General features: G+C 37.6%; 1 protein-coding gene across 14 annotated transcripts in view; it reads left to right on the top strand.

Moving 5' to 3' along the window:
- nrxn3a (neurexin 3a) overlaps positions 1 to 27,286 on the top strand; it is a 240,899-nt gene that overhangs the window by 76,739 nt on the left and 136,874 nt on the right. For 9 of the 14 annotated variants that reach the window (XR_008963687.1, XR_008963688.1, XM_057344277.1 and 6 more), the window contains 7 exons: positions 2,521 to 2,640; positions 3,256 to 3,637; positions 4,445 to 4,635; positions 4,722 to 4,895; positions 6,377 to 6,391; positions 7,654 to 7,680; positions 9,488 to 9,607. Coding sequence is in view for 11 of the 14 variants with exons in the window: in XM_057344277.1 (XP_057200260.1) it covers positions 2,521 to 2,640; positions 3,256 to 3,637; positions 4,445 to 4,635; positions 4,722 to 4,895; positions 6,377 to 6,391; positions 7,654 to 7,680; positions 9,488 to 9,607 (1,029 nt within the window). In the remaining 3 variants the exon portion in view is untranslated. The remainder of the gene's footprint in view (positions 1 to 2,520; positions 2,641 to 3,255; positions 3,638 to 4,444; positions 4,636 to 4,721; positions 4,896 to 6,376; positions 6,392 to 7,653; positions 7,681 to 9,487; positions 9,608 to 27,286) is intronic. The other 5 variants (XR_008963689.1, XM_057344274.1, XM_057344282.1 and 2 more) reach the window with 3 other exon arrangements.

The following is a 27,286-nucleotide window of genomic DNA, read 5'->3' on the forward strand; positions in this document are numbered from 1 at the left end:
TGTATTGGTCCGCTAGAGCAGTGGTTCTCAAACTGGGGCCCCCGAGATGGATCCAGGTGGGCCACAGATTTTGTAGTATTTTATGAAATGTAGAAAGCCAATGGCATTTCACTGTCGACGCTGACGTAACGGTTCACATACTGGTGGCAATTTTAAATTCTGTCACTGTGTGCAGCCGGTCCGGATTTGAGTTTTTTGCCGGACTGAGTAGGGCATCGCTTTCGGGTCTGTTCTTTGGCCTCGGATCGCTTGGAATAATTTAACTTTTTGAATGAACAGCATATGTCGCCGTATCTTCCTATTACATGTTGTATTTTATATTGTATAACATACAAACTGTTTAGGGGCGAGGTTGGGTTACGTGCTCAAATACGACTAAATTGTGCGCACGAAATAATAAACGTACACAAAATACGACGTCTGATTAAATTCAAAATCATTACACCCCAATATAATATAATTTGGTGTTGTTAATCTTACTGTTTTTGGAAATCCAACTGTTGGAAATTGTGATACTGGGTTGCAATATATACCTGATGGTACGTATTTTGTGGCACTGCAAAAAGTGTACAGAGGTACGTATTTCCTATGAGACCAGCTTGGTTTTAAAACATGCATTGCTCAGCCTTTAAATCAGCACTCATGTTGAAGGGTACTTATGACACGGCTAAAACTAATATTATGGTTTGTTTTAGATGTAATGCAATGTGTATACATGATTTAAGGTTCAAAAACGCTGTATTTTCCACATACCGTGCATGTTTGTATCTCCTCTTTGCCCCGCCTCTCTGAAACTAGCAGATTTTTAACAAAGCTCATCACTCTGAAAAGCGAGGTGTGCTATGATTGGCCAGTTAACCAGTGCGTAGTGATTGGTCGAATACTGCAAGCGTGTGAGGGAAATGTAACGCCTCTTACCATATTTGGAACATCAGGTTCCAAAGCAATTGCACTGACAGGTACATCCACCTTACTTGCGTATACATTTGGGCGGTCTTAGTCAAATCATACCACTAATTGACGTAGATTTGTGGGGGTGTGGTTACACGAGGCGTTTCAGGCAGGTCTGGGTGAGCATTCGCTTTTAGATAGAATGCATCTTTTGTTCCGACACTTTAATTTAAGTCTAATACATGCACGGGCAACTTATAACACAACAAAAACGCGTATTCGTGCCATATGACCCCTTTAAATGCTTTATCATTTTAAAGTGTTTGCCAGTCTAACTTATCGAACATGGTACATGTATCTGTTTGATAGATGTTTGTTCCTAAATTATATATCCATTTTTATTGTAAAGGTTTGTTGATAGATACCTTTGATTAAACCTTTTTCTGCTAAATAAGCACGTAATCCACATGTCATTGGTTCATCAGTTCTTCTGACTAAGCAGACAGTTTATTCTGTAATATCTCACATCATACTCAGTCTTACTTCTTTACCTCTACTAGTTCATATTTTTTGTTATTCAGGTTACTTCTTTTACTCAGAATAATAAAATGACATTAATTTGAACAATGTGCTTATCAAACTTTTTTGCAAATACTTTTTGGCAGAGAAATGTTCTGCATGGCAGTGAAGTGTTGGTTATTATAAATGCAGGTGAAATAATTATTAGTGCGAATGAGGTAAACTGAGCTGAGCCAGTTGGTCTAAATGTCACATTTATAGCAGCAAGATGTAATTATGTACAGTACTGGTTGCCGTTTTTAGGCATTGCATTGAGGATTCACAAGGACATACATACTGTACAGAATTAAATTGTCTGCTTCACTGAACATTGTCATGAGCATTTAAGTGTGACAGTCAGTAAAACACATTGATGTTAGTGTTGAGGGTGGGAGATAATATTCTTTTTATGGGACTCCCTGCATGCTGTTAGGTTGGTAACACAATTTCCAGAGAGCTGGGGGATTTTCGGTTTCGTGGTGTGTGAATTTATAGCATGAGCTGAGCTGAGTCTAATTCAAAACTGACTAACTTGTGGAAAAGAGTTAACAATGTACACAATACACTTCTGTACTTGAGTGAATTTAGGACCTTTTATGAGTAAAAGCATTATTATTAAGTTTAACACAGTACTACAGTTCTAGTTTACACAGTACTAGTTTAACACTATTGTTATTTTTTGAGACCTACTGTATGTTTTATGGTGTTACAATTCAATAACATCTGAACCAAACCTCTGCTTTTTATTTTGCATGAATTATCTTGCCTTTGTTACAATGTTTACAAATAACAAACAGTTGGTAAGAAAAGTCTCTTATTAAAATAATTCAAACATATTTTGCACATAGGGCCGCCGGAATGAATAGGGCCTGGGACAAATTGTAAAGTATAGGGCCCAGCGGTTCAGAGATGCAGTTTGTTCCACAGGGCCGGGGACGTTATTCCCTGTTGTCCCCCATGATGACCGAGTCAGAATCAAATTGACATTTTTTCACATTTATGCATTCAAAGCAAAGGTTTGGTCAGAGAGGCACCAGGTTGGCATTAACGTTTCATGACCGTCGTTCTCAGGCAAAGGACCAGAGACACTGTATGCCGGACAAAAACTCAATGATAATGAGTGGCATACTGTGCGCGTCATCCGGAGGGGCAAAAGCTACAAGCTAACGGTTGACGATGACGTAGCAGAAGGTATTATCCTTGGTCTTTAATCTGAAAGACAAAACAGACTTTTCTTTCTTGCTTCAGTGTCAGCATCTGTAGATGAGTAATGCGATAATACATACAGGATACATACAGAAAATCCATTCCATTTTGCTGTAGCTCCTAAATTTCTACAGCTTCAGTTACTTTTACAGTATCTGAAATTTGGCATTTTGTTAGATTGCTTCTTTTTGGTTTGCCGTAATAGAAAGAGAGGTTCGAAATAACATGGGAATGAGTAAATGATGACTGAATGACTTTTCTGAAAGTACTGTATTCAGAAACAAAACAGTTTTGGCATACAATACACATTTGTGGAAATAGGGATGTTCTGCAGGTACAAGGTCTTTCAGAAATCGAATGAAAATGCCACATAGTTTATAATCTAACAACATCGTTCATTGTTACCAGAACATAATGTACTGCAGGACTCTGGGGTTTCTGTTTTGAGTATCTCTGTGAAAAGTCCTTGACTTGATCTCCGATTAAGGGTCTTGACACACAGCATTCTTATGCCTGTTCGGTGCGGTGTTTGTTTCTTTGAGGGCGTAGTATAGCAGCATTTCTTTTTCTTTTCCCCCACCCACCCGCTGTGGTTTGTAGGTCAGATGGTGGGCGACCACACCCGATTAGAGTTCCACAACATCGAGACGGGCGTGATGACGGAGCGCCGTTTCGTCTCCATGATCCCCTCCAGCTTCATCGGTCACCTGCAGAGCCTCAAGTTTAACGGCATGCTCTACATCGACCTGTGCAAGAACGGCGACATCGATTATTGCGAGCTCAACGCACGCTTCGGCATGCGTTCCATCATCGCAGACCCCGTGACGTTCAAAACCAAGAGCAGTTACCTGAGCCTGGCGACCCTGCAGGCCTACGCGTCCATGCACCTGTTCTTTCAGTTCAAGACCACCTCTCCGGACGGATTCATTCTGTTTAACAGCGGGGATGGGAGCGATTTCATCGCTGTAGAGCTGGTCAAAGGGTAAGCATGTTAAGGAAAGAAATTGTCACTTTTTTGTACTTTTTAGGACGAAGGTGATGTTTCACATATTGCCATCAGACAACACAAACGGAGAGTTTACTGACTGTGATGTGCACAAAACAGCAGGAACTTGTTAGTTTGCTAGGTGAAGCTGGAGTAAATGTTTCTTAAAGGGATAGTTCACTCAAAAACAAACATTCTGTCATCATTTACTCACCCTCTTGACATTTTAAATGTGTATGACTTTCTTCTGCAAAACACAAAAGAAGGTATTTTGAAGAATGTTGGTAATCAAAAACCGTTGGTCCCCTTTGACTTCTATTGTATGGACCCAAAACCAATGCAAGTCCACGGGGTTTTGTATTACCCATATTCCTTAAAGTAGCTTTTTTGTGTTCTGCAGTCAAGAAAGTCATACAGGTTTGAAATGACAAGAGGGTGAGTAAATGATGACAGCATTTTCATTTTTGGGTGAACTATCCCTTTAAAAAAGAATGATCTAACATTTTAAAATTTGTGGCATGATATCTTTAAAAGATCAGTTGAAATATACACTCGATGTTCTGTAATATGACAGAACATACTGAAATAATCTGTACATATCTCATGTGGATACAGAAATTTGGTTCTGAGGTTTAGAACTTTACGGAGACTGCAAATTCATTTCTAAAATTACTTTATTGCTATTGGTTTATTTTATTGCGACTAAAGGCCAGGTAAAACATGTTTAATGGGTATATTCAATATGTTGCTCAGGTAAGCACATTTTTAGCCGTGAGTTGACCTATACTTTTTTTTTTTTTTTAGGTACATACATTACGTGTTTGACCTCGGAAACGGTCCCAATGTCATCAAGGGCAACAGTGAAAGGGCTCTTCATGACAACCAGTGGCACAATGTCGTCATCACTAGAGACAACAGTAATGTCCACACATTGAAAGTTGATGCCAAGGCGGTGAGCCAGGTCGTCAACGGCGCTAAAAACCTGGACCTAAAAGGTACATAAACAACAAATCCCTAAGCATTCAATCAGATATATTTGGCCACGCTGTGTTCATAACATATTTTACTTGCGTTGGACTAGGTGACCTCTACATCGCTGGACTGGGGCCCAACATGTACAACAACCTGCCGAAACTCGTAGCCTCCCGGGACGGCTTCAAGGGTTGTCTGGCATCCGTGGATCTGAACGGTCGCCTGCCCGACCTCATAAACGACGCCCTATTCCGCAGCGGTCAGATCGAGCGAGGATGTGAAGGTACACCTTCTTACAACTCTAGCTCGAGGAGTCCGTTCTTTCTCATGAATGCAAACAGTAGCTCCACCTCCATCTCACTGAACCATCACTCCATCTTTCTCACCTTGCTTGTCACATCTTTCACCCAACCAGCTCTATGTTAAGGCCACTGGCTGCTTGATACTTTTATGGGCCACATTGGCCATGCTTAGAATCAGCCAAGTCCTTGTTTGCATTAATGGGTGGCTTTAGTACAAACCTCCCTTTAGAGGAATATTTACATTGCAGTATTGTGAGTCAAGGTGGAACTTGCGAACAGATGCATAAAGTTCTGTGCATGTGTTTTTGACATAAACCATAAGAAAATACAACAACTACAACAACTAGGTGTTAAATAAATACAGCTTTTGTTTAAATTATTGTTTTTTAATACAAAGTTTATTATGAAAGAAAAGATATATCATTTTTGAATGTAGAATTGAATGAGAGTGAAATTGCATTGTGTACTTAATTTAAGTTTCTGTGCATCTGATTTCGTATCATGCTTCAGTTCTTTTAATAATCTGACTGTAAATCAGTACAAGGGATCCAAATTTACAAAAAGGGACTGACTATTCTGAACAGAGAACTAAATATAAATGTAACAATTTAATTGAAGTTGGGTAGCGAAATAGATTTCAAAAGTCATAAAGACATACATAAAACTTATAGAAAAGCTTATATTGCATGATCAATGCCAAACATGTTCGCTAGATCAACGCATGCATCATTATGTTGTGTATGTTTATTTTATTTTGTCTGTTTTACTTTTTGTTCTCTTATTATTTTATTTTAGAAATGTCTTGTTTTAGTTTAACTTTGTGTATGAACATTCGTATGATCTGTTTATTCATCACCACCATCACGACTTCATCATTCATCACATCGCAATGTTGTCTTTTTAACTTTTATGTTGAATATCCTATGTTATGTTTACATGTTCTTGAGCAAGTTTAAAAATAAAATTGTATCAACTAAATTTGTTTGGTCTTTTGATGTATCATTTTTCACATTATGTTGCTTGAAAGTCATTGTGTCAATTTGTCTGTGTTGGAAAACAGTTCATACGTTACAAAAGAAAAATAACACACGCACGCACGCACGCACAGCACGCACGCACGCGCACACACACACACACACACACACACACACACACAAACTGCTGTGTTCAAAATTTGCCAATAAATGAAACAATCACGTTTGATGAATGCTAAATATTTATAAGATAATTCTATAAAAGCCACTGATATTTTATCTTATGACTTTGTCTTGATTATTGTGATCTGACTTGCTACAAAATGATGCAGTTTTGGGTTTTTCAACACAAGTAAGCTTTATGATGTATCTGTCCTATTTCAGACACAGATAGAGACATATCCAGCACCATCTAAATTCAGTTTCTCATTTCATTCATGAATAGAACAACTTTGTGTGTGTGTTTTACATTTATCTCTCCTGCACAGCATCCAAAAGTGAACGTGAGTAGGTTTTTATGTTCGCAGACCAGCATGAAAAATATTACTTTATATTTGCACAGTTAAACTGTAAGGCGTGTTTGGAATGGCTACATGATGGCAACAGAATTGTTGCTAGAATTGTTGCTAGGCGAATGCGCCGCTCTGTTGTAAGGACGCTTTTCATCCACCAGATGGCAATGATGCACCTTTGCTTAGGAAGGCGAGGATTACATGCTGCAGTCATTCAGGGGAACATTTGTCTTTTCATAATGCAAGATCATTAAATGTCCCCATATTATGTGCCACACCAACTGCTTACCTTACACTGCAATTCATGTTGATTTACGTAAACCATTACCCCATTATCATATCCATATGTGTGCAACTGGATGTCATTTTGCCATTACAGTATAAAGGAATTGACTATGCTATATGCAAATTAACAGCTTCTGCATGTTTCTTGACTGTAGGTAACATAATTTATTATGGTAAAGTTAGCCTGGAGGAGGTGATGACGCACACACAGCTGCTTCAAAAATCTAATTGGAACCATTATTAATCTTTAGTTTCGAAATACTGCTACACACAACTTCGAACCCTTTATGAATCTTTTGAAATAAGTCAATTTTCCAAGCCACAAAAAAAATTAATTAGGCTATAAGTGATTTCAGCAACGATGTTTGATGATTATAGCAATTCTTCCACATTGCATGTTTATTAAAACATTATCACTAATAATACAATTGATTACTTAAATTATTATAAAGATATTGTAATTTTGTAATGTTATAATGTTTTGTAGACTGTAGAGTGATGACGTTACGCAATTGGTGATTACAGCATTTTGTGCGCACGCGCACTTGCAACAAAGCGCTGTTGAGTTAGCAGGTTTGACCATTTCAACATTGGTGGTAAAATTAAGAACAGTTATAGAGAATAGTAATCTATGTGTTAAATAGTAGAATAATAGAAGTTTTAAAAAGCGTCGTTTCTCTCATCACTATCTCCAGGCCAGTCGGATGTGCTACGATCAATCATCAACATTCTGTTTAGTTTTATTTGCTCAGCATTTGTAACTTTCGTTAAACACCGTGTTTACAGTACCCAGCCATGCAGCATTAACTCATCAGTTTTGTTGTTTTTCCAACAATAACCCAAGAGTGTAAACCCTTCCTAAGAATGGTAAAGCATGTCCAGTTAGTAAAGCGGTTGCTTTATTAACAGAAGCCATCGACCACATTCTTACCTGTTTGATTGTTTTCGCTTTTCTGTTTCTTTCAAAGTTGGTTTCACCAAAGCAGATCTACAAGGTATATAAGGTTCAATTCCATTTTGAGCTGGGCTGAACGCTGCTGTTTGTCTTGTGTCGGTTTGTTTCTTACTTTGTCCAATACCCAGACATAAAGCGGACAGTATATCTGGTTCACTGTAACAATGTCTTGGTATAAAATGGTTCACTTCTTCTCAAAGAAAGTAACTTCTAAGGTTGAAATTTGCAAACCGAGAAAAGTAATGATTGCAACGGAGAATTACATTAGTAAAACATGAGTCCTCCTGTATAATTAAGACCCCACATCTTGTTTTGCGGTATCTTGTCTTGTTTCGTTTTTTATGCTAAGGACATTCAGCTGAGAGAGGTTGAAGCTGGTTCAGAGGAATCCTTTAAAAATCTCACCATGGGTTATGGATAGCAAAAATATTTATAGGATTTGAATAAAACCAGAAATGTCAGTACACTAATGCAGGCTTTATTCAAACAGCGTCCCACAAACCTGTTCAACATTTATAAAATAAAAATAAACCATAGTTTTATTAGAGAAGTAACCATGCTTCCTGTGAGCATTTAATTTAGCCTATGATAATTCGCTAAGTAAAAACCCTGCAGAGTCTCAAAGTACTAAGGATAAACTTTTAAACACATCAATAAATATAGGGGGTCAGGGTCAGCTGTTGTACGCAATAGTACGAGGCGTCTGTGATTGGCTTAGTGACGTCACGTAGGCGGGGTTCTTGTACTTGAGGTGAGCGGTTTCCCGAGTTAGACTCGTGCCTTGTACCTCATATTTCTGACCCGTTATAGAGCTTTATTTATTTATTTATTTGCTGATGTAAAGATTTTGTAGCGCCCGTTTAGGTCGTGGTACTCTAGAAACACCGCGTGCTAAGCAACCATGAAAATTCGGTTCGGAAGACGCATGTGAAAAGTGCGTACAAGCACTTGAAAAAACAAGCGTACCGCAACACGAATTGACAGATGGACGGAATTGTAACGTTACAGTTTAAATAATGAGATGTTTGACTTTCGCAATGTAAATATTTAGTTTGCGTTGATGGAAAATTAGAGAAAACTGTCATAAACTCGTTAGATGGGATGGTTCTCTCTGATTCTTCTCAAGATTTGAATAGTAAATCCTAGGGGTGAATCATTTTATGTTAAATGAGTACATGGTACTGAAGTTGCACTGGGTTGCGCAATAAATGCACTTATAGTCTTTGTTTTTTCCTTTTGTTCAACTAAAGTTGATGTTTGTGGTTATCTTGCTGTTTTAACGGTTGTATTTCACATGTAAAATGCACTCGAACCCAGTTTATTTGCCGTTGTATTATTTACATGGTTAATTCAGGGGGAACGTTCTCGCTTCCTTGCTCTGAATTGACTACTGAGTGAGCTTTGGTCCATCCTGCATTCCCTAATAAAACAAACCCGAGTGTGCCAAAACACAGGATGTTTAGAACACACTGATCTCTGTTTTGCACGTGGCTGGTGTGCACACTATTGTGCTTAACATTTCTAACAACAGTACATACTTGACTATGTACACATCTTGCCATTAAACGTTGTCATTGACCTTTCCTCTGTGCAGATGTGAGAAAGTTCATGCTTGGCCACATGTATGGATTTACTATTGTATCAAGCCGTGTTGAATATGTCTACAGTTTGACGTTTTGTTTCAACCCTGTATATTACTAAAATCTACGTCTACGACAGCTTTCGAGTTTTGAGTACCTCTACTAACCCAAACTGCATGCACACTGATACACACACCTGCATGGCACCTAAAGGCATGATGGGAATGTTTACCCCTAGTATTACATTGCTCTGCTTTGCTACCATAGGTCCTAGCACTACATGTCAAGAAGATTCTTGTGGCAACATGGGGATCTGCATCCAGCAGTGGGAGAACTACACCTGCGACTGCTCAATGACCTCCTTCACAGGAACGCAGTGTAATGACCGTAAGTGACCCTTTTTCCTCTGCGACGTCTGGATGTTTTCCTTACATTGTTTATCTAGATTATTTAAGAGTATGTTCTAAATAAGTCATTGAACATGCAAAACACACAAACCAAAATAATGTTAGCTTGACCAAAGCTTATAAAGATAATTAAGAATGTGTACAAAACATCATGCATTTGTGTACTGAAGACTTCATGCAAGACGACAAAGGTACGTGATTTTTAACATTGTCAGATACGGGTGGAACATGTCGTATTTTCACTAATACTATTAATTGTTTGTAATGTAATTAACGGAGTTCTAATAGTAAGTATGGTAAGAATCATACAGTGGTCCCAAATAGGATTTGAACACTTGAGCCACACTTTTAAACTGTTCTTTCATTGGATAATATAACAATCCAAGAGGCATTTATTTTACTCTAAGTGGGGCATAAATATCCAAATATTCCACTGTGTGGTATTATCTTCATCGAGTGTATTGCTCATGATCTTAAGCATTTTTTGAAGTGTCATTAAGCCGTGAGATGAAAATGAGATTTTATGATAGGCGCAACATCGTAAAGTCTTTAAAGTTCAAATCCTTAATCACTTCACTGAACTCTTCGTGGATTTAATCAGATCTGATAATATAAAACGTGGGTGTTGAAAGTAAAAATGTGGTAACAGCACATTGATTTAAGAAGACACAATCACGAAAATGATTCTCACATCGATTATATAGACCTTTCGGGACTCCCGCAGTTTATCTGTTTGGGTGACCCTTTGTATTTTTGTTACATAGACTACATTACTGGTTATCTTTTGCATCGTGTCTGTCAACAGAGGAACGGAAAATAGAACAGCAAACAACGATCAATCAACAACAATGTACTTGTGCCATGAAAAGACCAGTCATAATGATGTCATTGTTTGACATCACCGCCACAATAAAAGGTGTTATCGGTAAGCTGGTGAAGATAAACGCAATCCCGGCAGAGGCAAAAAGCATTTCATTGAGTCTCTGATATGACTTTGATTGCCTTCCTCCCCTCAGCTGCACGCACAACACCGTTGACCTTCCAAAGATAGACGAGTGACGTGCGGGATAGTGTGCTACTCTGCTGCTTTGACACCTCGTATTTTGTGAGAGGGTAGCAGTGAATCAAAAGCGTGTTAGTGAAGATAGGGACAGGTGTAATTGAATAATGCAGAGAGATTGATGTGTGTGTGTCGGCTTTGTCAGTCTGAGAGAAAATCTGACTTGCTGCCGTACAAGAGGTGGACTTTTTTTCACGGTGTATTTCTTTTATAGGGATTTGAAAGCTTAGGGATGTGGTGGGTCTGGTAGAAAAAAACGGAAATGTTTTATATATAGACATTTTTTTTAATAGGGTTATTCATTTGATTTTTATAAACAACCAACTATGAGTGCTGCCTTTTTGTGTTGTGTATGTGAGATGTTTAACACTAGGTGGCAGTAATGCATTATATAGAGAAAGAACTGGCAATATGGCATGCACCAAACATCATCAAAATCGGAATATTTGAATTATTGTAAATATTACCCTCAAATTTGTTCTTGCACATTTCCTGCCATTAATTTTGTTCAGATGTTTCGATATATTTTTATAATGTGGGTCAAGCCAGAAAGGTTCTCAGTTAGTGATAGTTCATCCAAAAATGAAAATTCTGTCATCATTTACTCATCCCCTTGTAATAACAAACCTTTATTACTTTCTTTCTTCCACAGAACACAAAAGAAGGTATTTTGAAGAAAGTTAGAAACCGAACAGCACTGGCCCCATTCACTTCTATTCTATGGACACAAAACCAATGCAAGTGAATGGGGGCAGTTAACAACATTCTTTAAAATATCATCTTCTGTGTTCTGCGGAAGAAAAAAAGTCATAAAGGTTTGAAATGACAAGAGCGTGAGTAAACTATGACATCATTTTTATTTTCGGGTGAACTACCTCTTTTTATATGTAAGCCATATAATATGGAACTTTGAGAAAGTGTTTAAGTTACTTTCTTTTTAAATTGACCTATAATGGGTTAAAAAATTCTGAGACCTCTATTAAAAATATTTGTATTTTGCTAAATTAATTCCATATATTTTTTATTAATTATACAGCATAATTAATTTGGAATAATAAAACGATTTCCCTTTTTTAAGTATTCTGTACTTCTGTTTATTTGCAAATTATATTTTATTCTCTGTTTTTTAATGTTTTTAAAAAACAAAATTAAAATTAAATAAAAAAAATGTGTGTTTTAAAAAACAGACCACTGAAAGGATTAAAATAGGCAAAATGTTTTATTGAAGCAAAATTTGAGTGTTGTGTTGTTGTCAATTTGCAACCTGCTTAAGTTAATATGCAGGACAGCTGAGATTTAATGACAAGTCTGTGCTCTAATTAGGTCCTTGAAATCATTTAACCTTTAAAAGGTCAAATCATATTGTTTTATATTAAAAACTATAATCATTTATATATTAGTCATGCTGTCTGTTACAATTTAGGTCTGTAACAAATAGCTTTTTATTTCGGCCGGAAACTCATTTATTCATGCACATCTCTTTGATCAAAATCAGACTTGCATTCTAAATCGAACCAAACTTGATATTTTCTAGATTCAATTCTCTGCCCTAGTTTTAATAGTATGTTTTTGTACAAATGTATATGAAATCCCCACCTTGTAAAATGTTTTCCCTTGAGATCAAGTGTCAAACTCAATATGTGAAGAAACATTAGACTAGCACAACCAATAGAGTAGATTTACTTAGGCCGACCATCTCTCTTATGCTAATTTCCCAATAAACGAGACCAGTGATGATCAAAAAGCTTTTTTGTATAGTGCTGTATTCATTGCATACTCATTTTTAACTTATGGCAGACGTATTTACCCTCCTGTCCTAAATTAGGATGAAATGTGTGTGTAGTGGTATTGCATTAGGCTGGGGCTCCGTCGAGAGCATGTGTATGGATGAGATGCATTAGCTGCCTCTGTCAACAGCTATAGATAAACAAACACCAAATTGTGACCGCAGTTGCCCCTCACATCCGAAGGCTTTGCTTATTAATTTGACACACTCTGCAATCGCGTTGATTGAGTCGCGGTAATAAATGACTCGTTAGCAGCTCCATTGCCTGTTAAATGACCTCGACACAATGAATATTGCTTAAAGGAATTAACCAGCATCTACCAGACTCACTGAGCTGTTTATTCGGGAGTTTAAATGGCCTTATTTCATATGGCATTCATATAGTTCTAAAATCCAAAGCACTCGGATTCCACGAGCCGTTCACAGATGGCTTTTGAAGGAACTGTTCTATGCCATTGCTAATGAATTCCCCGAGGCTTCAGTTAAGGTGCCTGTCATTTTCTTGGCGGAGGTCCCTTGATGGCCAACTCATGTCACATCTCCATGGCTTTATACTTAAGGTTTCAGATATGGACTTCGTATCTCCTCATTTGAAGAGATTTATGTCTTGGGGAAGATTAAAGTTCCTTGTGGTGCCGTTTCATAAAGAATGCATACCTTGTTTTTGCTTTTCTACTGTATTTCCACACAACATTAATTACCAGGGTTAATGTAAAATATTGCTTTGCATCACACGAAACGATACCCATAGGCATTCATCATTCCCACCATGTCCGGCATTCATTTATAAATATATTAATAAACAGACGGATACGAAAGTAACATGCTGGGGGATGTATTCGTTTTCACCCATGTGTATCTGACATGAACAGAGTCTCTGTAATTAAGGAGCATCTCTGTGCTTTGTCTTTGCTGGAGTGTTGGATGGAAATGGGAGGAGGAAACTTCACGCCCCTGCTGGTACTGAGACTTCATCAAATCTGTGGTCTCTTCACTCCATTAGAAACTGGAGAACCCATCTGAGCCACACCATCAATTAAGATGGCAACAAAAGCAAAGGCGCACCTTCCGCTATCTTGTGTCCAATGTAGTGTTACCCAGACAATACGTCTCTGCAGGGATCGGGAAACACATTAGAAATGAACATAAGACCAAGTGTAGTCTTATGTAATTTGACTGAGGAAACAAATGTTCTGTAATTTAATAGTCAGAGGTGTAAGTGTGACTGTGATTACAAAGTGACTTCCTGTGTTGCAAATGGCTTTTGAAAGATTTTTTTTATTTCATTATGAATGGTGCTTTAGTATTTATATTGGAAGGTTTATGCAGTGTTCGAATTGTGTCAAGGCTCTTGGGGGGTCCCTTAACCAGTCCTAAAAAAAAAAAAAACGAGGGAGCTGCCAGTACAAGCATCAATCACATGATAGTTTGGATCATTGTAGTAATTTGACCACATTGCACGCATAAATGTCCTTAACATGTTGATAATCCATTAAAAGAGATCCACATGAGGTAGAGATTAAAAGACATATTTCTTTGTTTTGTTTTTTGCAGTGACCATGCTATCGATCTTGCTGTTAATTTTTTTTATTTTGCATTGTTGCCTAGATTTTTTAAATAAGATTTTGCCTAGGTTTGATGTCTTGCTGAGATTTCACTCATTGTAAAATCTCTTATACTTATTTATAGCAATAAGAATAACAAGTTTTTCAAAATGTATGATAACATTTTTCTTACTAATTGAGATTTTCCTGTCCTCCTTATTTTCCTTATTTTTTTCTTGTCCTTTGATTCTTGTTCTTTATATTATTGTAATGAGGTGCTGTTCCCTTTTTTGAAATATTAATAAAAATCATTGGAGCCAGTGAGGGAGAGGACGCATCACCTCATGCAGAAGCGTATGAGCGTTTTAAACGTGATTCATCTCCTGGTAATGTAGATCAAGTATATGAAAATAATCCATATGAACCAATGCAGAATAAGAAAAATGAATGTCATTCCTTTGACGAGAAGGCTACCCTTCTGCTTTTGCCCAAAGTCGGAGCTCATGTTTGCAGGAGGGAGCGCAAAATAATCTCTGGGAATGCGAAAGTTTTCTGAGGGAAAGAAAAATATTCTTGGGGAAATGCAAAAGTTTTGCAAAGGAACGCAATGTTGGGGAGAGCAAAATATTTAAAATATTTCCACTCCCTTTCCTATTTTTCCACCACCTGTATGTCCCTTTAGTGGCTCAGTACCGCGTCGCATCTGTTTTGACAATGTGAGATAACATCGTACATAAAGAAAGACTTGCATATCAAAATTATACTAGGCTAACTGTAAAGTTTTAAGATAAACGCTTTCAATATGAGAGGATCCGCACGCAGCCAGTGTCTTGCTGTGACATCTCTGTACATGTCTTCATTGAACACTGTGTGGCGCGCTTGAGCATGCATGGATTTTTCAGATAAAAATGACATTTTAGTTTTATGAAATTTGTACAAATATTGGACAAATGTGTTTTGTTTTAGCATGATAATTTGACAAAAAAATAATAATTGTCTTTTTAGTTGTCTAGTTTTAATGAAAACCAGGGGTCCCCCAAGTTCACTTTTTTAGACCTTATGAGACGTCCCTTAAGGCTTATGAGGGGTCCGTTTTTTTTTTACGAAAAACAGCTGTTCATCTCCCTCCAGAACTCGCACTACAAAGGATCTGCCCTTCTAAGTGCGTGAGGCACATGAATGCGATTGATTTCACCCGAAGATGCGATAATAGCATTCAGTTTCTTGCACAGATCAATTGATTTGCTTTATAAGGTGCCAGTCACAAGGGGCAGGGATTACTTTTGTGCTGAATGTATTAGCGTTTTTTACTTTCATTGATTTGACTTTAATTAATTCAACTAAATATCTTCATAAATAACTTCTTGAAAACAATGCCACCCACGTCTTGGATGTACTGGGGGACTGGGGGTGAGGAAATTAAGAGCAATTTCATTTTTGGGTAAACTAATGCATCAAGGAATATAAAATAAAACTAAAAAGACAATATCCCTTTTAAATAAATATCATGAAAAGGCAAAAATACTGGATGCAATATTCGTGTGCATGTTTTAATATATGACCTACAGTATAAGTAACAGCAAAACAAAAACAGTATGAAAGGAACAAAATGCAATAAATAACAAAAATACAAAATAAGGATATGGTAAAAAAAACTGGTCTGCGTCCTATTTTTGTAATCTGGCCCTCAAAGAAAAGTAGTTGAAGACGCCTGGTTTATGGGTTTGAGATTTGCTTTAAGCTTAAAGTGATAGTGCACCCATTTGTCATCATTTATTTCCCCCTTTGGCATTTCAAACCTGAATGACTTTCTTCTGCAGAGCACAAAAGAAGATATTTTGAAGACTATTGGTAACAATGACATAACCCATTTACTTACTCTTATTTATTTACTTAAACCAATGCAAGTCAATAGCTACCGCTGTTGTTCAGCTATACCAACATTCTCCAGAATATCGTCTTCTGTGTTCTGCAGAAGAAAGAAAGTCATACAGGTTTGAAATGACAAACGATGACAGAATTTTCATTTTTGGGTGAACTATCACTTTAGTTCAAAACGACACCGGTCTAAATCTGTAGTGCATTTCTTGTAAAAGACTCAAGGCACCGTTTGGGGTTTGGCAGAACCTTTTAGGAACATCACTTTAAAAAACGTAAAATATATGTATATATCAGGTTTAAAGACTGTTTACGGTTATTCAAGTAATCACATTATACTATAAAATCTCTGAGGCACTCCAAATGTATGTTTAATGTGTATATCCTCCAGTCAGTTAAAGAATCCCAAATGGTGCCTTAACATATCTTTTCCTTTTTGCAGTAATCAGATAAGCTACAGGTCATCCCTGGAGCATTCACGCTAATATTCTTCTATGTAGTACATCATTTACCAAAGCTTTTTCTCATTTTTAAGAAAGCAACAACCCTTTTGGATATAGAAAAGGTTACTTGGAAACACAGTCAAAATGCAGAGTGTATTATAATAACTCAAACAGAATAATGCAATGAAAAAGTATGTTTGGATGAAATATGGATGGTTTTAGCAAGAACTTTGGGTTAATGTTGTGACCCTATTAATATTCATGAATCAAGGTTTATAATGTGCACACACGCACACATAAGCCTTCATGCCATGCGTAATGTAAACCGTAGGTTTATGACTGTCCAGTAAAGAAAGATTTGACTTTCAGTCTGTCAGACTCGAAAGCAGAAAATCTTATTTGTTTGTGCAGTTCATATACATCAGTCATCAGACCCTTTCTGGACGGGTTTGTAGAATGCCATAGCTCATGCCGGGCTATCTGGGTGGGGCTGTTTCCCTGACTCTCCGTTAAAAATGCTGTCGTTGATGAAAAACCCAAAGTGCCCGCCAAGATGAATCGCTCATGTGAGTCCATATTCATCACCCAGGTGTCCCGCACTTCCGATGGCCCCTGACACATGATAAAGAGACGTGAGACAGGGGAAATGACCTCATCCGACTGCCTCAAAGAGAACCAACAGCACAATGGAAATAAATTGGAGCGTTCGCAGGAAATATTACGGCACGCTGTATTCATGATGTGTGGTGTGATGTGCTTCGGCCCGCCAATTGAATTGGAAGCATTTTATTATTTTAGTTTAGTTTACGGTGAAGCGAGCTGATGAAGGAGCTGTCTAAAAAATACAACCAGATCGATCTGCGAAGGTTTAATATCCTTCATTTCTTTCGATCGACCCGGTGATCCTCTTTCTGTCACGGTGTTATATACTGTATGCGTCTTTGAGTCTTGCTAGTTTGCTTTGCTGTCTTTCTGGTTGCTTTTGTCTGTAATGACAGTTTGTTTGCGTATGTAACAGTAAATTGTTTTCTTTCCATAGAACTATTCATATTTAATCCGATTGGCCAGTCAAGTTCTGTTGGTGTTACTGTAATGATTGAAGGTTTATGTGTTTACCACAAGACACCTTCAAGGCCTCAATACAGTATGCTTTAAAACTGGAATGACATACAGCAGTATTTAACATTTCTTTTGAAAACAAATTCATTTGATCTCTCACACCTCTGCTAAGAAAACAAAAAACACAATCTATTTATCTTTAATGCTTTTCATAAGCCAACATTATATTCTCTGAAGTCCTCGTTTAACGTGTGAAATCTATCCCAAATCAATACTGTTGAGGATCTGTGCAGGCTACCTGCGCTCTACCAACAGAAGCTCCCGACACGACCATCAAACATGATTTCCAGCGAGTGACTTCATTCAGTATGGCTCGTAAAGAAATAATAGTGGGCAAAAATCCATTTTTGGTCTGGCAAGGTGACCTTGTGGGTGGGGAAGTGATCTTTGCTGTAAGGTTTTGTCACTCAAGTGGAGCTATCCATCACTGCGCATTTCCAGGAAAAACAAATTATGCCATGTACCAGCACATAAACATGGACAATCAATATCTCTGCCTGGCCTCAAATGCCACACATTTTACACACACATTTCTAATCGTCTCGTCTTTCCACCTCTGCATAACTCAATGATGTGTTTCGTATGTATTTACTTTTCTTTCTGTTATATCATTATTTTTTACTTGCATATGGTTGCTAAAGGAATAGTTCACCCAAAAATGAAAATATCTTGTCATTCCAAACCTATATGACTTCTGCAGAACACAAAATCAATTTTATTATATAAACACAAGCCCACCGAGACTTCTCAAAATATCTTCTTTTTTGTTTCACAGAAGAAAGAGTTACATACAGAAAAAATGATAACTGAATTTTTATTTAATTATTTGGTAACTAACTATTCCTTTAAAATGTGAATTTTAATGGCTTTATCTTCCGAGCTAATTGACTTTGTTGTTTGAATCAGTAGCACGGCTCTTTCAAAACGTGAGATTTTTCAGATGATTTTTTAAATTATTATTCTTAACTAGGGGTGTAACGATACTTCGTATTACGATATTTTGCGATGCAAAAATGTTACGATGCGCATCGTAGAGAGATGGGGATATTTTACGATATGTTTAATTCTATTCGTTCAGCGGTCAAGACGCTACCTACTCTGCGCCAGCGCGTCACGTGTGCTTATCTCACATATGTGACCCTGGACAACAAAACTAGTCTTATGGGTCAATTTTTCAAAATTGAGATTTTTACATCACCTGAAAGCTGAATAACTAAGCTTTCTATTGATGTATGGGTTGTTAGGATAGGACAATATCAGGTGGAGGTAGGACAGTTTAAAACTCTGGAATCTGAGGGTGCAAAAAAATCTAAATATTGAGAAAATCGCCTTCGAAGTTGTTAATCAGAGGCACTGTAGCAGGCCATCCACTCACAAAAATAAAGTTTTGATATATTTATGGTAGGAAATTTGCTAAATATCTTCATGGAACATGATCTTTACTTAAAATCCTAATGATTTTTGGCATAAAAGAAAAATAGATAATTTTGACCCATACAATGTATTTTTGGCTTTTACTAAAAATGTTTCTGTGCTACTTAAGACTGGTTTTGTGATCCAGGGTCACATATGCGGTAGAGAGAGAAGCACAAGACACAATCTGTGTCTCCAAGTGGTGTACAAAGCATCATATTTTCCTTCACAATCGCCGTTAAAACACAGCAAACTTGAAGCGTGACTGCAGGCGAGTCACCCCGAAACTCATTACAAAGGCAGCACAAACGTTTTTAAATGCCAATGTTCATTTATCCGCTAACGTGAGCTGCTGCATAACGTGATATGCAACATAAAGTAAGCCAAAAGAAACCAGCGCTGTTCCGATCAGAGAAGCGATGAAGTGAGTCGTACTGTATATTAAAAGATCGAATGACATGCTAAAAAACAAGTATGTGAATTGCATGATTGAAGAAATGTAATACAGTTTATGTAATATGTTTTTTTGAAAGATTTTTCTCATTCATTACTGTCTCTGTCTCAAGCAAAGACAGCGCAGCTTCAAAGAGACACGAGCCAATAGTGCTTCTGTGTGAGCTCTGTCAGAGCGTTTCATTGGTCGAATGTACTGAATGAACACGCCCTTCACTGAACGAACGAGTCAATTGAGTCAAAATGAGACTGCTACATGTCGTTCATGGTCTAATATTAGTGTTACAACAACTTTACTCAACTTTTCTGAAAAATAAAGGTAATGACCTGGTTTAATTTAATTCCAAGGTAAAGTAAATTATGTCGAAACAGTTAAATCTTTGTATGGAGCATTTAATTACACCAATTAAATGAGTTAATCCAGATTAGTAAAACTAAAACTCCCTTACAGAAAAGACACATGAACTTCACATGTTTTTTACATGTTTTTCGCATGTGATCACATGTATACAACATGTGTTTAACATGTGCAAAAAACACGTGTGATCACATGTGAAATGTGTGTTTTTGGAACATTTTGGTGTGAATTCCCACGTGAAACCCATGGGATAACATGTTAAAAACCCATGGGATGACATGTGCAACATGTGGTGACATGTCGCATATGTTATCCCATGGGTTTTTACATGTTATCCCATGGGTTTCACGTGGGAATTCACATGGAATTCACACCAAAATGTTCCAAAAACACACATTTCACATGTGATCACATGTGTTTTTTGCACATGTGAATTTCGTGCGTCTTTTCTGTAAGGGCTATGATAAATTGGGATGACTAAAACTAAATTGCATTTTAGTCAAAAGTCTATGACTAAAACTAAATCAAAATTTGCTGTCAAAATTGACACTGATCTTAAAAAACCTTAAAATGTTAAAATTCTTTAAGTTGTATGTGCAACAAAATAAGTTACTGAAATTGTTAATATTTTGAAAATAAATGTTATTTGAATTTCAGTTTCATTTTTGAATTTTGTTCAAAATATCGAGATGTGTATCGTATCGTGAACCCAGCATCGAGATATGTACCGAATCGTGAGCTGAGTCTATTGTTACACCCCTATTCTTGACTCTTTCTGGTTCAGTGATGTGTGTACATACTACAGTAGCAGAAGAAAGAATACTGAAAGCTGATTTTGAGTCAGCCTTTTTAAGCCCTTATCCCATCGTATACTGGCGAGTATGTTTAGTAATCTAGTTCTTTAGTACCATCAACTGATTGTATGGACAGAATGAAGCAACCCAGTCTTGTCTTCCTTGTTCAAATTGTGTTTTTGATGAGTAGTTTGGAAGGAAGTGTTCGGAATAAGTTGGTATAACAGCACTAAATAGCCTTTAAGCAGTGTTTCCTTTCTTGTCTTAGAAACCCTCGCTTCATTCTGTTTTATATGTTTAACAAAACAAGATCTTTCCCCCTGGAATCCGCTTCCGTACCCCCTGAGGTACAGTAGACATACCCCTGGTTGGGATTCACACGTGTGCAGCATCTAAATTAGACGCTCGATACCACCCCGTGGATTTACAAAAAAAACCTTTAACATAACAAAAATAAGTGTCAGAGGTATAAGGAGATATTGAAAAAGGGGATAAAAACGTGAGATCCATTTTTAGATAAACTCCCAGAGTTTGTTTTTAGGATTTAAAAAAAATCTACCCGGATTGGGTTTTTTCTCGAAGCGAACCGTTTCATGTTGCCAGAGAAATCGTTACAGGGAACGTGGTCGAAGCTCCTCTGTCCTCCTCTCTTATCTGCACAATCCTGCTCTGATTGAAGCGCTAACTCTCGACTGTCTTTGATCACTTCGTGTGTCACTTACAACTCCCCTGAATGGAGTCTCATCTTTTTCAGCCCGCTGAAATCCAGATCGGCTTCGGCTCTCATCAAAACACAATTAGAAGGGGTTTTTTAAATAAAAAATGCTCTTTCTTAATCTTGCGATCAGTTGCATCTGTCCTTATTCATCCGTATTTTAATCTTCTCGTTTTGTGTTTAACAGCATATCTGTTTATTGAAGAATTACCCATCCCCCCTAGATGGATTTTCCGTTGCAGCCCAATAATCAGGTTTATGTATTTATAAAAAAAAATGTATCATGTTATTTATGTTTAGGTTGGTTTTTGCTTTCATTAGACAGCACAGATCTGAGATGAATTTGGCTGCTGTGTGATGTAATTTCTTTAACTCAGTATCTTTGGCCGCCGGTACTGTCACGCCATAGACGATTCTTCTCTGGTAGACAGGCAGGACTTCTGGAAAGCATTAATTACCGCGGAATGGGACCATTAATCAGAGCTGTCTATGCCAGACAAAGCAGAAGGCAACAGAGGAGGACTCCTCTCTGCCTGCACGCTGAATGACTGGAGGTGTTCTTCTGCATAGCGCACCAGTGCACAGGAGAGCTGCAGCCAAACTAGGACACTGACATAATGAAGACAGATCTGCTTTGGGGACCTTAACATATTTATATGTCCTCGCAACAAGGGACAAGGAGGTCCTAAAAGGCCTGCTCGAACTGAACTAAAATAACCTTTATGCACTCTTGACGTTCTGCAATAATTGCAGATGGAAAAATGTTAAATGCATTCTGTCTTCGTTTGAAAATAGTTTTAGCTGTAGCTAAATTTATATTTATAAATGTATAATTTCAGTTTGACATCATTTTACTTCAAGCCACATAAAGTAACCTGCAAATTTATGTTACAATCAGAGATGGCAAAATAGAGGCAAACGTTATGGATTGCAGCTTTAACAACATAGATGATTTTACTCCCAAGGTCCCAATGAGTCTTCGGACCAAATTGACTAACGGCTTGCGGCAGCGCAAACGCCTCTTTTGGCGTTAAAAAAACTACTCTAGGTATTTACTAAAGAAACGCAGTGAAAATGTGCTGAAAAGGCATGGACACAGCTGTTTTTGTGACTGACCTTATTGCATATGCATTTGTAGGAGTTTCCTCTTCAGACGCAAGCTTTATGGGAGGAGAGTATTTAAATGAATCACGCAACACAATTTACTATGGTTCTAGCTTGTCATTGTACTAGTATTTGCAGCTTTATTTAACGACCATAAAAAGCATGTCTTAAACCTGCTCTTAGTAGATTACATTGGTTATTATGGGAATATGATATTGCGTCGTCTTAGTAAATAACCCGCAGAAATTTCCACTTCCATTTACTTTTTGTTTTTAATTTACTCTCTTGCGCCATTTTGCCCTGTTTAGTAAATCTGGCCCTTGATCTATAGGTTAAAAAATAAACTTAATTCCTAAGTGAAAGTTTTTGTTTTTTTCAGACCCCATTGGCATGTTTTGTTTCATGAAAATTAGCATTTTTTTATATTTAGTGCAAGCGTGGCCAAAACATTGACGGAAGATGTGCATCCCAAATTGTGCACTTATGCACACCATTTTGTAGTATTAATGGTGTGAGTAGTGTGTTCACATAAAAAAATCCAGATGATGCACTTATTCAACTGAAAATATGAAATGTGGAACTCTGGACACCACGTTTTATTGACATGCATTGTGTTATGCAATCGACATCGGTTGCCTTCATCCGGTAAACCGTTTCCGGTTAGTATGAAACTGTTAAGTATTCCATTTGATACGATACTACCCTTCTTAAATTTATACTCTATGGTACAGTGCATACAGTAAAGCATAGTGTATATTATGTCATTTGGGACACAACTAAGGTTTCATACCCCTATAGAGCAAGGCTATTCAGCTTCAGACCTGGAGGGCCTGTATTCTCTACCAGCTCTGTTTAAACGTACCTGTAATTTTCAAGCGATCTTAAAGACTTTAATTTGCTTGTTCAGACGGGTTTGATTAAGGTTGACACCAAACCCTGCAGGACATTGACCCTCCAGGACCGCAGTTGAATAGCTGTGCCCTAGAGGATGCTAATTTTGTCAATAGTGTGCAAATACTAATAGACTTTTAATGAGCTTAACACATCTGATTCAATAGTAAAATCAATTTAAACAGCGCTGTTAGCTGCAGCCTGTGGGGAAACAATACGACAAACTTTGCTAGAACTCCCTGTAGACTTGGAAGACAGTTCTGTATATATATATTATTATACTATTTATATTATATATATATAATATATATATGAAGACTTTGGTTCCAAATGAGATAACTCCATTTTTACAATTTTTCAAATATGTTTTTTATTGTGCATTCCAATTAATATCAATCAAACTGCAGTTGGTTTGTTTTGATTTAAGCCATAATAACTCAAAAAACACAGCTAACTAACACAATAAAAACATGATAACATAACATATATATATATATATATATATCGTAATGTTTTTAAAGGAAGTGAAGCAGATTCTTTGTTCCTTTTCGGTATTTTGCAGCACACGTTCAAAAGGAATTTGGGAAATCTCATTGATCTCTCTCACCAACCACTTAGAATGCTCTGTTTAATGTTGCATCACATCCCTGCCTGTATTTATTGGAAACCTCTCAACTTGGATAAAATGCCAAATGTTTTTGAACTTTTTCAGGGCTTTACTTAAAGTTTGAGCTTTGCCATAGCTGTGTAAAATGTATGTATAATACGAAAAATGCCATTCGTTTTTTATCAGTGTCTTACTCTGTCGTCACAGCCTGATCTCATGGAAATTCATAGCTCCTTTAATTCGTATGAATTTGTGCGATGTGAATCATACAAAAACATCCTTTTTAAAACTGCTATATTGAAGCGCCACCCCTAACCCTAACATCACTGGCGCGAAAACATATCGTACTTAAGAATGAGGTTCTCCGAATTATACGAATTAGCCACCTCGTAAAATAGTTAAAGGAGCAATGTGGATTATTTAGCGACATCTTGCGCTGAGGTTGCAAGTTGCAACCAACGCCTTACAACACCCCTCCCTTTCGAAGCACTACAGCGGCTCTCACAGGACAAAGATGTAGTCGCGTTTTCGCTTATTTGCGGAAGGAGATAACATAACATTACATTACATTTATGCATTTGGCTGACGCTTTTATCCAAAGCGACTTACATTGCAATGTATTATACATATTTTTTGTTTGTTTCTGACTATGTGCAATCCCCTGAGATCGAACCCATGACCTTGGCATTGCTAGTGCCGTGCTCTAACCACTGAGCCACAGGAAAGATAACGTATTTATGTAACTTGCTCTGTGGTTCTGTTTAGGGATACTGTAGAAACAACATGGTGAATTTCATGCAAGGGGACCCGCGGTGTATGTAGATAGAAATAGCTCATTCTAAGGTAATAAAAACATAACTCTTCGTTATGTAAGGTCTTTATACACTTCTGAAGACATAGTTATGTAAAAAGTAAAAGATCCTCCAAAAAATGACATACTGGACCATTAAGAATTGCTGTGAGATTGTGTTGGACGTTATTGTCGATGATGTCATTTTCCCCCCAGAAGTCCATGCACAGTCCATCTTAAGAGCAGCCGTGCACGTGTACGTTTGGCAATCCAAATTCTGTCTTCTGCCTGTTGATGATCTCCTGCAGAGAACTGATTTACCACTAGCACGTTTTAATGGCCGTTCACTTTGCAGCCAACACCGGCTAATGAGTCCACAATAATTAGTTGAGGTACACTGAGCAGCGCCAGTAAAAGTCCAGGTGGTGTGACTAATTACAAAGGTGCTCAAGCCCTTACACAAGAACAAGAGAGGAGAGACCCTTTGCCCGTGCTCAACTCTTAAGTCAAAAACGGCAAGTTCTATCAATATCATTTAGAGATCATTTCCACTATAATATCTCCAGTTAACATTTATTCTTGTGCAAGTGTAACCGGTCCCACTTGCCCCGCTCTGCACGGGCCTCGAACCGGCGACGGTCCGGATGGGAGACGGGCGCTCTAACGAGGAGGCTAAAGACCGCAGTCTCTAGCGTCTGTCGCTAGAGCATCTCTGTTGGTCGGGGAGTGAGGGTTACACACTGCACAGCTCTTCACTAGCTGGCCTCCGTTACACTCACCCCTCTAAACCTCACTCCCATCCGGGTCACGGCACCAATGTAACCGGTCCTACTCGCCCCGCTCTGCGTGGGCCTCGAACCGGCGACGGTCTGGATGGTAGACGGGCGCTCTAACGAGGAGGCTAAAGACCGCAGTCTCTAGCGTCTGTCGCTAGAGCGTCTCTGTTGGTCGGGGAGTGAGGGTTACACACTGCACAGCTCTTCACTAGCTGGCCTCCGTTACACAAGTTAATCAAGTTATTGACAGTCAGCTTTAGAAATGAGCAGAAAGTCTATTCTGTTGCTTTCCACAGCCACTGCAACCTTTGTGCATCGTTTTTGTAAGAAAATGAAACATAGTCTGTTGACATGATATTGGCACTTATTGCATTTCCTATATTAACGCCTAGAACAGATGCTAAATATATTGCTGCATATTTTCAGTTCTCACACCCAAGCTGTCAGTTTGGCTTTGGTTACCTGTAAGATCCCTCGCCCAGGTATTTTTTTGAAGTCTCTCAGGCGCTTTTTTAGAGGGAGGCACTGCTTAAGATGAAAGAGGAAGTTCCCTCGCAGGATTATGTACACTGAATAATTTAAAGAGGAGGAAGAAAGCTCAATTCTGTTAACCTTGTAAGTTATTTATTGTTTTTAGATGGCTGTCATGTTTGCTAATATCCTCCCCCGTCAGTCACAACTGAAAATGGAAATTCGGCAGAGTCGTTTTAGAAACGTCATCTTCAGCGTGCATGCACAATCTGACGGATGACTCCAACAAGGCCGGAATTTTTCTGGTTGGGAGGAAGCGCAGAAACGCAGATGAGCCTTGAATATTTATGTTTCTTTTTCTTAACCTGGATAAAACTATAGATGTTGCTGTTGAAGAATCCTCATGAACTGAAAACCGAGTCAGGAATGATTTATAGTTAAGATTAAAATGAAAATTCTGTTATCATTTCTATATGTTACTCTTAACCTTTTCATATAAACAACATGAATGAGGACTGAGGCTGTCACAGTTCACCCAAAAATGAAAATTTTGTTATCATTTACTTACCCACAAGTTGTCCTAAATCTGTATAAATTTCTTTGTTCTGATGAACACAGAGAATGCTTGTAACCAAACAGTTCTTAGCCACCTTTGACTACCATAGTAGGAAACAAATTATTTGTCATTTCTTTCTGTTGAACACAAAAGAAGATATTTTAAAAAATGTAGGAAAGCTAACAGTTCTAGGGTATTTTTGACTACCATTGTATTTTTTCTATGATGGTTGTTAATGGTGGTCAATATCTTTCTCTGTATTTATCATAACAAAGAAATTTGGAACAACTTGAGGGTAAGTAAATGATGACAGAATTGTTTTAAAATTTAAACAAGTGACAAAAAAAGAAATGTAGTCTTGTAGACCAGTGGTTCTCAAACTGGGGGGCCCCAACTGGATCTAGGGGGGGCACAGATTCTGTGGCATTTTATGAAATATAGACATTTATCATAAATTGAATGCAATCATCAGAAAAATAAGCCCACCAACCAAAAGAATTGTTGTTTCACCATTGTATAACTGACATTTTTTTATTTTATTAAAAATTTAAGTCTTCATTTGGGGAGCCGCAAAGTGATGCACCCTACACAAAGGGGGTTTAGATTTAAAAGTTGTGGCTGCGATTTTCAGCAAAAAATGACTTTCAGTCAGGTTGACAGGCAAATCGTATCCCTTTAAAGATGTGAAATGTAGCACAAGACCTATATAAGACAAAAATTGTCTTATTCACTGATGCTTTTGTAAAACATGTACCACCTCAGTCCTTAATAACTAAAGAACAAATTTAAAATACTTATTTTTGTGTTGCACACATGTAAGAAAGTCACAGGGGTTTGATCTCACATGAAGGCTTGTAAATTATAACAAAAGGTGCTTACATTTTCACATCGTTTCATATTT

Source organism: Triplophysa rosa, linkage group LG10 (genome assembly GCF_024868665.1).
Source record: "Triplophysa rosa linkage group LG10, Trosa_1v2, whole genome shotgun sequence".
In the NCBI taxonomy this organism is placed as follows: domain Eukaryota; kingdom Metazoa; phylum Chordata; class Actinopteri; order Cypriniformes; family Nemacheilidae; genus Triplophysa; species Triplophysa rosa.